The sequence below is a fragment of the Mobula birostris genome, unplaced genomic scaffold (assembly GCF_030028105.1).
Source record: "Mobula birostris isolate sMobBir1 unplaced genomic scaffold, sMobBir1.hap1 scaffold_705, whole genome shotgun sequence".
NCBI lineage: Eukaryota > Metazoa > Chordata > Chondrichthyes > Myliobatiformes > Myliobatidae > Mobula > Mobula birostris.
In genome coordinates, this window is record NW_027278423.1 from 154312 (window position 1) to 166614 (window position 12303).

The 12303-nt window shown below is 50.1% G+C and overlaps 1 protein-coding gene across 1 annotated transcript in view; it reads left to right on the forward strand.

Moving 5' to 3' along the window:
• Nucleotides 1-9515: 9515 nt before the first annotated feature.
• Nucleotides 9516-12303, forward strand: part of LOC140193682 (large neutral amino acids transporter small subunit 2-like) — a gene marked incomplete at its 3' end in the record, with an annotated part of 42236 nt that continues 39448 nt past the window's right edge. The window contains 1 exon segment of the mRNA XM_072250844.1: nucleotides 9516-10519. Within this exon segment, the coding sequence (XP_072106945.1) occupies nucleotides 10375-10519 (145 nt within the window).

Consider the following 12303-nt stretch of genomic DNA (forward strand, 5'->3'; position numbering starts at 1 on the left):
CAGCCATTGGGCCCCAGTGTCTGTTCCATTTGCAGCCCCTCAGCAACCGAAGCAGCTCGCCCAGTCCAAAAAGACAGCACTGAACACTGAGGCAGGGGCAGTGGCCTCTTACCATCTCCAAGTTCGCCACTGTCAGCATTCGGGGTGGGACTCGGGGGGGGGGGGGGGAGCTGCCCCTGCAAGTTGCACGCTATCCTGACTGAGAAGCGCATCTCTGGCACACACACACACAGAGTCCTGTCTCACACAGATACACCCAGCCTTGTTATACACACACACACACAAACGTTCTGCTCTACCATTTCTGGTCACTGTGGAGACTCAGCAGGCTTGGGGGACGGGAGCTGCCCCTGGCAGTGAGAGGCGAAGGGAGGCAGGTGTTCAGAAAATCATCTTGTCCACTAGAGGTCTCTTCCCTGTCATGGGAAGCCCAGCCCACGGGCTCTGCTTTCAACGAGAGCCCGTGCTGAGCTGACAGACCTCCGAGAAAGGAGGCCATTCAGCCCCTCTTAGCCTGTCAGCTGGAGAGAGCAGGAGACTCATGTCAGCAGTGTAGGGTTTGTATGCTACCCCACTGACCATGTAGGTTTCCCCTCACTTTCCAAAGTACAAGTCAGGGTTGGTAAGCTGTGGGCACCGGAACATGATGACACTGCGGGCTGCACCAGCACATCCTCAGACTGTGTTGACGCAAAAAGACACATTTCACTGTACCTTTCAGTTGTCATGTGACAAATAAAACTAATTCAAATAAACACATGCTTAACAATAGGCCGGTCCCAGTAATACCAGGTTGGCAGTGGTGGCAGTCAGGATTAAGAGTGATGGGCGATGCTGGCACTGAATGGGAGGGCAGCTTCGTTGTCCTTCTGTGTTGTGTGTGCTCTTCCAATCCTCCCCTGCTCCATTCGAGATTCCACTTCCACATCTATCACACCCCTCGGGATAGAGTCTGCCAGCTGCCCGCTGCCTTTCCCGGCTCCCTCTACCCATCCACCCCGTGCTCACCACACTGCCCGAGTCTTTGGCTCCCTCAGCCTTAGAGTCAGCGAAAAATACAGCACAGAAACAGGCCCTTCAGCCCATCTAGTCTGTGCTAAACCACTTCAGCTACCTACTCCCACAGATTTACTGGGATCTGCGCTAAAACATTGGAATTCTTTATCTACATCTTGCTGTATCTTGGCTAACTCTTAGGAAGGCAGGCTTCAACTTCACAACAGCCGATGCCTCATGTGGCTGAGCTGTCTCGTGTCCTATTGGCACAGTGACCCAATGGTTAGAACCACTGCCTCATGACTGCAGAGATCCCCCAGTTCAATCCTGATCTCCGGCGCTCTGTGTGTGTGTGTGTGTGTGAGAGAGAGAAAGACAGAGAGAGAGAGTGTGTGTGTGTGTGTGTGAGAGAGAGAGAGAAAGACAGAGAGAGTGTGTGAGAGAGAGAAAGACAGAGAGTGTGTGAGAGAGAAAGACAGAGTGTGTGAGAGAGAGAAAGACAGAGTGTGTGTGTGAGAGAGAGAGAAAGACAGAGAGTGTGTGTGTGTGTGAGAGAGAGAAAGACAGAGAGTGTGTGTGTGAGAGAAAGACAGAGTGTGTGTGTGTTGAGAGAGAGAGAGAGTATGCTTGTGTGTGAGAGAGAAAGGCAGAGTGTGTGTGTGAGAGAGAGAGAAAGACAGAGAGTGTGTGAGAGATAGAGAAAGACAGAGAGTGTGTGAGAGATAGAGAAAGACAGAGAGTGTGTGTGAGAGAGAAAGACAGAGAGTGTGAGAGATAGAGAAAGACAGAGAGTGTGTGTGAGAGAGAAAGACAGAGAGTATGCTTGTGTGTGAGAGAGAAAGGCAGAGAGTGTGTGTGTGAGAGAGAGAAAGACAGTGTGTGTGTGTGAGAGAGAGAAAGACAGAGTGTGTGTGTGTGTGAGAGAGAGAGTATGCTTGTGTGTGAGAGAGAAAGGCAGAGAGTGTGTGTGTGTGAGAGAGAGAGAAAGACAGTGTGTGAGAGATAGAGAAAGACAGAGTGTGTGTGAGAGAGAAAGACAGAGTGTGTGTGAGAGAGAAAGACAGAGAGTATGCTTGTGTGTGAGAGAGAAAGGCAGAGAGTGTGTGTGAGAGAGAGAGAAAGACAGTGTGTGTGAGAGAGAAAGACAGAGTGTGTGAGAGATAGAGAAAGACAGAGTGTGTGTGAGAGAGAAAGACAGAGAGTATGCTTGTGTGTGAGAGAGAAAGGCAGTGTGTGAGAGAGAGAGACAGAATGCATGTGTGTGTGTGAGTGAGAGTCTGTGAGTGTGTGTCTGAGCATGTGTGTGTGTTTGTGTCACGGTCTGGACACAGCCTTCGCTCTCTTCCTGAGACTCTGGTTTTCCCCGGACATTCTGGTTTTCTTCCACATCCTGAGTTGGTGGATTAATCAGCCGGTGTGAAATGTCAGATTTCACCCCCACACACACATAAACACACTCTCACACACACACACTCTCTCTCTCTCACACACACACACAGACACACACACACACACACACACACACACACACACACACACACACAGTTGCGGAGTTATCTGGGGCCTGAGATTGTTCTGAGCCAGCTCTGACTCAATGGGCCGAATGGCCACCCGGAATTATTCACTGGTTGTCTGTCACTGTCACCCCTAAAAACTCCCCTGTCAAGAACAGGGAGGAACACTCACAACACGCTGGAGGAATGCAGCAGGTCGGGCAGCATCCGTGGAAACGATGAGTCGATGTTTCGGGCCGGAACCCTTCGTCGATCCATCCCAGTCCTCATGGGGGAGGTGTTCCCGAGTCACCATCGGCTAGAGATTTCTGTGACTTAGTTTTGTAAAAGCCGTCTAAATGTACCTTCCAGTCAGGAGAGGGGAGGGGGACCTGCGGGCCGTGTTCTTCCATCTGCAGACTCAGCCCACGTGATTACCAGGCTACTGAGGGGGAGTGGGATGGGGAGAGAGGGAGGTGGTGGAGGGAGCTGCAGTGACTGAGGTTGGCGATGGAGGGTAGGACGAGAGTACTGAGGGTATTCACCAGGACGGAGACTTCTGTTACGGGGGGCAGGCTGGGACTGCTTGCTCGGAAGCGAAGGAGGCTGAGCGGTGAGCAGCCAGAGACATATACACGTTAGATAGCGTGCTTCTCCTGATGTGGGTAGATTTAGGAGAATCTTTCTCAAGCAGTGGTGAGTTTCTCACTGTTTGCTGTTACATCAGACTGGACCAGGAGTATTGGAATGGGTTTCTTATTCGCACCTGCACTGAGACACGGTGAAAGGTTTGTCGCAGACTGTCCATACAGGTCAGATTGTTACACAGGTAGGAACAAGCTAAGGCAAGGGTGAGCCTGGTGGCGTGTTCATTCAGGCTTCTGTACCTTCTGCCCAGTGGGAGAGCAGGAGAGAGAATGTCTGTGGTGGGAGGGGGTCTCTGATTAAGCTGGCTGCTTTACTGAGGCAGAAGTGTAGTTAGAGTCCGTGGAGGGGAGGCTGGTTTCACCGCACTAAACATACCAGATCCTGAGGAGATGCAACAAGAGAGATATGTTTCCACCAGCCAGAGAGCATCAAACGAGAGGTTAGACTCACGAGGATAGGGTCTGGTCGTTTAAAATTGCAGGGAGGAGGCACCTCTCCTCGCAGAGGGTACTGGATCTTGGAATTCTCTGCCCTGGGGATCGGTGGAAGCCGGTGTTTAAAAAGGGAAAGATCGGGATGCTGAGGCCTGGCGTGGATGAGTGAACGAGCCTTGGGGCAGATCAGCCATAGTCATATTGAACACCAGGGCAGGGCAGGCTTGAGGGCTCCCCTTTGTTCCTGTTTTGTTGAGATCAGAGGTGGGAAGGGAGCAGCGAGAGGGGAAAAGGAGAACCCCAAAAGAATGAACAACAGAAAAATGTCAGTACCCCAAAGCCCCCTCTCCCACCTCCCCCCCCACACAAGCAGCAACAAAGCAAAAACCCTCCCGCTCCCCCACCCATTTCAGCATCCACCAGCCACCAAGGAGAGACCACGATCTGCAGGCAACAAAAACTATTGCTTACCCAAGAGTTCAGTAAGCCACGGACTCCCTCTCTCTCACTAACAAGTCCCTCTGTAATAGTCCATTAAGCTCCAACAGATTGTTCAAATATCCCATCTAATAAGTGGTTTCACTGCTTCTAACACTTTCTCAGTATGTATTCCCCCTACAAAACACTAGTTAGGCCGCACTCGGAGCACTGCGTACAGCTCTGGCCACCACATTGGCTTGGAGACGCTGCCGAGGAATTCCATGGATTTGAGGACTTTAGTTATGGGGAGAGGATTGGTAGGGACTATTTTCCCTCAAGTGAAGGAGGCAGCGTGCTGAGGGATATTGATAAGGTAGATAGTCAGAATCTTTTTCCCTTCATGTGCAGCGTCGTATGACGTGGGCAATCACAGTCTCATCCATCACCATGAAAGTTCTTGACAAATTTTTCACTCTGGGCTGTGTCTTTACAAGATGGGTGCCCCCCCCCCCCCCCCCCCAGCCACTATCAAGGCTCTTCAGAGATTGTCTGCCTGGCGTCAGTGGTCACATAATAAGGAACTTGTGACATGCACCGTCTGCTCATACGACCATCCACCATCTGTTCCCATGGCTTCGTGTGACCCTGATTGGGGGGCAGGTGCTACACCTTACCCAAAGGAAACCTGCAGGCTAGTGGAGGGAAGGAGCACCTCACACCTCCCTTCACCCTTTCCCCTCATTGGGGTATCAAAAATAAGGTGAGATTTTGAGGGGAAGGGTTCTCTTTTGCACAGAGGGGGTGATATCTGGGATGTGCTCCAAGAAGAACTGGTGGAACCAGATCAAAGCGTGCATCTTAGAGATGTTTGAACAGACACTTGGCAGTGTGTAGATACGATGCTAGTGCAGGTAAATTGGATTAGTTCAAAGAAACTTTATTATCAGAGTACACATGCCTACTGCCCGTTTCACCACTGGCGTTCAGGGCAGCAATGAAGGTCCTCCATCTCTGGCGGTGTCAGGGTTTCCTTCGTCGTGCCGATAGCTTCCTCTCGGCTTTCACTGCTGTCAGCCACGCAAGTCCCGGGTGGAGACTCAGGAATACCGTCACACAGATGTAGAAGGATTCTTCATTGTTTCTGTAACCGTTTTGCTTGACCGGTCAGGGTTGTTAGCCCTGAGCTGAACCCCTAAACCTGGAGGAGCAGTGGACCCCTCTTAGTCTGGCCTCTACCCTTTGACCTGTTAGGCATGGGTGACTCGACCAAGATCCAAAGCAGAAGGCCCTGACTCCAGCCAACATGGCTCTCCAGGTCATTGAGGCACACAAGCCTCCAAACCCATCGACAAGATTGTAGTCCTCTTGGAGGAAAAGTGCACGTATATCACCATGTATCACCCTGAGATTCCTGTCCTTGCAGGCATTCACAATAAATACAAAAAGACAGCAGTATCAGTGAAACCTGCACACAAACAGATAATGCATAAAAAAACAAGTAATATTTTAGAAGAGTAGCGCTGAATCTGTAAGTAAGTAAAATTAACTCAGTTCCATTGAAGAAATCCCCTTTCTCGTTAACCTGCGATTTCTTTCCCAAACTCAGTGGATTTGAAAAGCTGTCCCTTCAGTACAATTGACAACTTTTAAAAAATGTTGCCCTTCGGTGAGCAGGGAAGTCAAAAGGCTTTAGCGATCTCTTCCCTTTGCAAAACACAGTCTCACAAAGTGCAAACTGATTAACTGCGGTATCCCACCCAGCCAATGAGTTGGCCCATCTGGCCCCTCCCCATTTAATAATTCAGTACAATTAACACCCTGGGCCGGTGGTGGCTGGATGGCAGGAGTGGTTTCTCAGCTGTCGAGGCAGTGACCCATTTTAAATGGGAAAGTCTTTCTCTCAGGTATCTGGAGCTCCCTTCCTCACTGGCCACGAATGAATCAGAAACACGTTTATTACCGCCCAGATATTCCATGAAATCGCTTCTTGTGGCTGCAGTGCAGGACATCAAAAAGCTACTTGCCTTTCCTTGCCTTGCCTTGTGCCCTTAACTCCTGGTGAAGTCATCGTGACAGGCTTTGCACCAGTCTGTCGCGGTTGTGTGCCAGAGCCTGGGTCACTGCAATGTTACTGTTACATTAAAAAATAAATTGTGCTGAAGTGGAATAGTGAGGTCGTTCCCATGGGCCCATGGACCATTCGGAAGTCCGATGGCGAAAGGGAAGAAGCTGGTTTAAAACTCTGAGCGGGCTCCTGTACCTCCTCCTCGACGATAGTAATGAGAAGGCATGTCCCAGATGGAGAGGCTCCTGAGTGACAGATTCTGCCTTCTTGAGGCATCGCCTTTTGAAGATTACCATGATGGTGCGGAGGGTTGTGGCATGATGGAGCTTGCCGAGTCTACGATCTTCTTCATTCCCTTGTGATTCCGTGAATTGGAAACTCCATAACAGGCAGTGATGCTCTCCACGGTTCATTTGTTCATTATGTGCCGTGCCATAGCTCTTTCCATGACCTTGATTGCTCTTGGCAAATTCCTCTACAGAAGTGGTTCGCCTTTGTCTTCCCCTGGGCAGTGTCTTTACAAGATGGGTGACCACCGGCCATTATCAGCACTCTTCAGGGGTTGTCTGCCTGGCGTCACTGGTCGCATACCCAGGACCTGTGATATCTACCAGCTGCTCCCACGGCTTCATGGGGCTACACCTCGCCCAAGGGTGCCCTGCAAGGCTAGCAGAGGGAAGGAGTGCCTTAAATCTGCTTTGGTAGAGATGTATCTCCACTCTGCCACCCATCTGTACCCCTCCTCGGTACATGTGTAGAAATCTGCTGGAGTCTTTGGTAAGACCAAAGGAGACAGACTCTTAATATGTGGTGGGAGAGGGTAATTGAAGATCCCTGGGACTGGCTGAAAATGTGAGGTACCAAGAGGGGCAAGACAGTTTGGGTTTGAGTTCCTTGGAGTTCAGAAAAGTGACAGGCGGCATTATTCAAACACACAAGGTCCCGCACAGTTGGATGCAGAGATGTCTCCACTAGTGGGGGAGTCCCAAACAAGGGAACGTAGTTGCAAAATAAGGGGTTGGTCGTTTAACTGTGAGGTGCGTAGTAATGTCTTCCCTCAGAGGGTGGTGGATCTCTGGAGCTCTCTGCCTCTGAGGGTGATGGAAGTTGGATTATTCGAAGAAAAGATGGGGTCTAAGGCAGATCAGCCTCAATTGTCCCAAATGGCAGGACAGGTTTGAGCTTGATAACCTTTGGTAAGTTGTCCCTCTGCACGCACACTGTCTTAGTCACCAGACAGATGCTGCTGGTAGATGTGAAGCAATCTTTTACTGGACAAAAGGAGACACAGCACACATCATATTGAAACCCTTTCGGAGGAATAGGTCTGCTCGACCCAATATTACATGACTTTTATATGCTAAAGATCAAGTATAACTTTCACATTTCCTTCTTTGCACCCATCCTTCAAAAAATCAGAAATGGATATTAAATCAGCATTGTCTGGTCTTCCAATAACTATGGTTCATAGTTATTGTGCAGAGCTGCATTTTAAATTTAATCTACAGTCCATATTCAGATCTGAAGATTGGCAGCTAAAGTTAATGTTTTGCTAGTGCACCGCTGTCCAGAATCTGCTCTGACACATATACATGTGCACACTCTATCAGACACACACACACACACACAAAAATACACACTCACTCTATCTAAAGCACGTAACACACTCGAATACACAAGCACACTCAGAATCAGGTGCATTATCACTGTTGTAAATGTGACATTAAATTTGTTTTTTGGTAGCAGAAGTAAAGTGCAAGACATAAAGTCACGATGCATTAGAAAGTCTAGCAGTAATATGTTAATATGCACCTACAGTCTCTCACACCGTGCCCCCCTCACACTCTGTCTGATTTTCTCTCCCACACACACACTTACACTATTGTAACCGGTTGCTCCATGGCCTGGCACGGAAGCACCAGTGCCCAGGAACGGAGAAGTCTACAGAAAGTGGTGGATACAGCCCAGTCCGCCAAGGGCAAAACCCTCCCCACCAGCGAATACATCTATTGGCACAAGAAAACAGCACCCTTCATCAAAGACCCACCACCACCATCCAGGTCACTCTCTCTTCTCGCTACTATGATTGGGCAAGATAGACAAAAGCTTCAGGTCCTACACCACCAGGTTATTACCCTTCAGCCGTCAGACTCCTGAGCTGGCGCGGATAAATTCATTCACCGCTATGAACTGATTCTGCAACATACCCACTCACTCTCGCGGACTCTTCACCAGTTGTGTGCTCAGTTATTTCAGCTTATATAGTTTGTTTTCTCTTACACATTGGTTGCCTACCAGTCTACGTCTATAGCTTTTCATAAATTTTATTGAATTTTGTTCCTGCAAAAATTAATCTCAAGGTTATATATGACATAACCTGTTTGTACTTTGATATTTACTTTCAATGTTGAGCTGCCACTCTCACATTGTCTCTCAAACTCTTCCTCACACACACACTCACACACGCTGTCTCACACACACATACACACTCACACACGCTCTCTCACACACACTCACACACGCTCTCACACACACACACACACACACTCTCTCACACACACATACACACTCACACACGCTCTCTCACACACACTCACACACGCTCTCTCACACACACACACACACACTCTCTCACACACACATACACACTCACACACGCTCTCTCACATACACTCACACACGCTCTCACACACACACACACACTCTCTCACACACACATACACACTCACACACATAGTCAAACACACGTTCTTTCACACACACTCTCTCAAACACTTTCACACTCACACAAGCTCACTTGTACACACTTTCACACACATGTTCTCTTACCCACAAACACTCACACATGCCCTCTTACACACACACACACGCTCACACACACACACACGCACGCTCTCAAACACTAACACTCTTTCACACATATTCACTCTCTCTCTCCCCGTCTCTAACCCACCGTTGAGGACCCAGTGCATTTGTGCATCCACCATCTCACCGAGTGAACTGCTTTTAGCTCAGTAACACAAACACCATCCCAGGAAATCGGGCCAGGCTGAAATCGGCATTGTGCAATCTGTCTTGGTGGGGAAAAGGTAGAGTGTTTACAAGGCAGATCCTGAGTCAGCTCCTTCTGCCTTGGTGTTATTCTGCTGTGTGCGTTATTCTGCCAGGCGTGAGTCAGCGGGGCTGAGAGCTGAGAGCTGAGAGCCAGCAAACACCCCCCCCCCCCGCCCCATCTCCAGCTGGCCAAGGACTTCTCTGTTTCTAATGCTGCATTGAAGGTGCAGGCTGCTCTTGTAAACTTGCTCTAATCTTAATTCAGTCTCCGTGCGTTGGACACTAGCAATGTATGTTTATGCTTGCCTTCTGCATGCCTGTGTGGTGTTTTTCCTTTGCAGCTACATTTTCACCCCCTCCGCTCTCTCCCTCTCTCTCTCTGTCTCTCTCTCTCTCCCCTGTCTCTCCTTCCCCCCTCCCTCTCTCTCTGTCTAAGTCTCTGTCTCTATCTCTCTCCCTCCCTCGCTCTCTCTCTTTCTCTGAGTCCCAGTCTCTATCTCTGTCTCTGTCTGTCTCTCTCTCTGTTTCTCTCTGTCTCTCTCTGTCTCTGTCACTCTGCTCACTCTCTCTCTCTCTCTCAGTCTGTCTCTGTCTCTCTCTGTCCCTCCCCAATTCCAACCCCCTCAGCGATAAGGTCAGGCTTCTGAAGCTGGGAGGAGCTACTGGTGATGTAAATATAGAAGGGAAAGGTAGGGGGGTGGTAGAGAGAGAGAAACAGATATAAGAGATTGGAACAGTAATCACCTCAGAGAGAATAGCAAATCTGGACTGCATAAGCACACGCTCTAACTGCTCCCAGTACAAGGACACTCAGCAGGTTCTGATCTCTGCCGTACCAGTTGATCAGTCTGTCCTTCAGCAGAACCAGGTTGGGAGTAGGTAGTGAGGAGGAGGGAGAGAAAACTTGTTAAGTATTTTGAACGCTCTCCCACCAGCCCGCTCCCGTTTCCTCTTTGATGTCTGACCTCTCTCTCTCGACCTCCACGCCATCTACTTCCCATCTGTTGCCGTTTGCTCCCTGTCCGAGGTAGAGGTGAAGAACGTCTGAGATCGCGGCTGGCTGTCTTGGAGTTGGACCGTTTTTTTTTTTGCCCCCTGGACTTTGATTTGACTTGTGCTGTCTAGCCACCGACCACGACTGCTTTTTCCACCCCCTTCAAGCTGCTTTCAGACTTGCTCAGGTTGTGAGTTTTCACTGTTAACCTCCGAGTCTTCGTCCATCCGTCCCCTTCTCCACAGACTGGACTAACTCCTGGCGGGCAAGATGACTGAGGGGAGCCGACAGCGAAACCTGCCCCCGGCCAGCAAGGGGTCCATGGACAAGTTGCCGGGCAGCGGGAAGAAGGAGGAAGGCGGTGTTTCTCTGAAGAAAGAGATCGGACTGATCAGTGCCTGTGGGATCATTGTTGGTAAGTGACACCACTGTTGACCCACCACAACCGAGGGGTTCAATACCCGAATGCAGTGTGTAGCGGGAGTAGGTGGGGGGTGATGAAAGTCACTGTGTTTGCCTGTGTGTGACCAAGGTTAGACCCCCTTCCAATCCTCCCAACCCCCTCTCCCCTCATACCAGCCCACCACCATCCACAGTAGGGTACCCAACTTCCCCAGGTCCCCATGGGGCCTCTGCGAGAGGAAGTGCAGTGACTGGGAGGATGGGGTCACAGCTGGGGTTGGGGGAGACATGGAGGGGGGGCACCAGTCACTGGGTGTGAAGGGGGCAGGGGTTTGACACTGGGGGTGAAGGTAGGGGAAGGGGAGAGAGGGGCAGGCAGTGGGAGAGTTGAGAGCTTGAGGAGGAGGGTTGGGGTGAGAGATGAGGGTGGCGGGAGGTTCGGCAGTGGCAAGGTGACGGAATGGGGAGGAGGGTGTTGCCACGGGGGGCGGGGGGGGTGTTGTTGGTGGTCCCATTTCTGACCGATTCCCACCCCAAAGGACCCGTTGGGACACGGAGGGACTGACAGCACAGATGTCAAGGGGCAGCAAGGGTTTGAGGTGAGCTCCCTGTGGTACCTATACGCATGTCCTGTTGTCCCTACTCACACTACACACAATCCTAATGGATAGTGGGATTGAAAGGGAAGGGGTGGGGGTCTCTTCCACCTCCCCTCAACCACCCCCGTAACCTACGTTAACCCCTTCCGCAATCTGTGCGCCTCCCAAATCCAGCAAAGCGATGGCTCACTGCCAACTGTCATGCCTGCTGCTACCCAGCCATGGAGTTACTAATCCTAAACTCCTTTCAAAAGATCCTGCTCCTCCAAGGTGTTTCTGTGTCTCAGGCCTAATTGTTCCAGTGAGGAACTTTGGAAGTACGGGCGCTATACAAAGGCAGGGTGTGTCGTCAACACGAGTAACTCCACCAGGACAATGAGCGATTAACTATTTCCAGACAGCAAGTCAATCAGTAATCAGCAGTTCCTGGGTGACCAAAGCATGGCCAGGGAGCCATGAGTTTCAGAAGTAAAATCTAATTATCTGTAAATTAAATCTTCCCCTCTGCTTTTGTCTGAGCCTTGGCTCATTAGATTGTTTGTTGATTGAATTTAGTCGTAGGCAGGCAGGGAGGGATGTGTTCACAGCTAGGGACCCTCCCCCCCACCCTCACCATGCCCAACCCTGCTGCCCACTGAAAGACCTTTGACCATCTCCTCACAACAGAGGATATGGTTCCTCAAGGATATGGTGCCATTGTGGGAAAGGATGGGAGATGTGGGTCCACTGGCGAGTTCAAAGTAAATTTATTATCAAAATACATATATATAATGCTGAGATCCAATTTCATGAGGACATAATCAATAAGTCCGTAGAATAACCAAAATAGAATCAATGAAAGACCACGCCAATTTGGGCATTCAACTAGTGTGCAAAAGACAGCAAACTGTCAAGAAGAAAGAAATAATAATAATAAATCAGCAATAAATATTGCAGACATGAGATGTAGAGCCCTTGAGAGTGGGGTCCCATTGGGATTGTGTGTGGTGGAATTGAATGGGAAGGGGTAGGGTCCCATTGGGATTGTGTGTGGTGGGATTGAATGGGAAGGGGTAGGGTCCCATTGGGATTGTGTGTGGTGGGATTGAATGGGAAGGGGTAGGGTCCCATTGGGAATGTGTGTGGTGGGATTGAATGGGAAGGGGTAGGGTCCCATTGGGATTGTGTGTGGTGGGATTGAATGGGAAGGGGTAGGGTC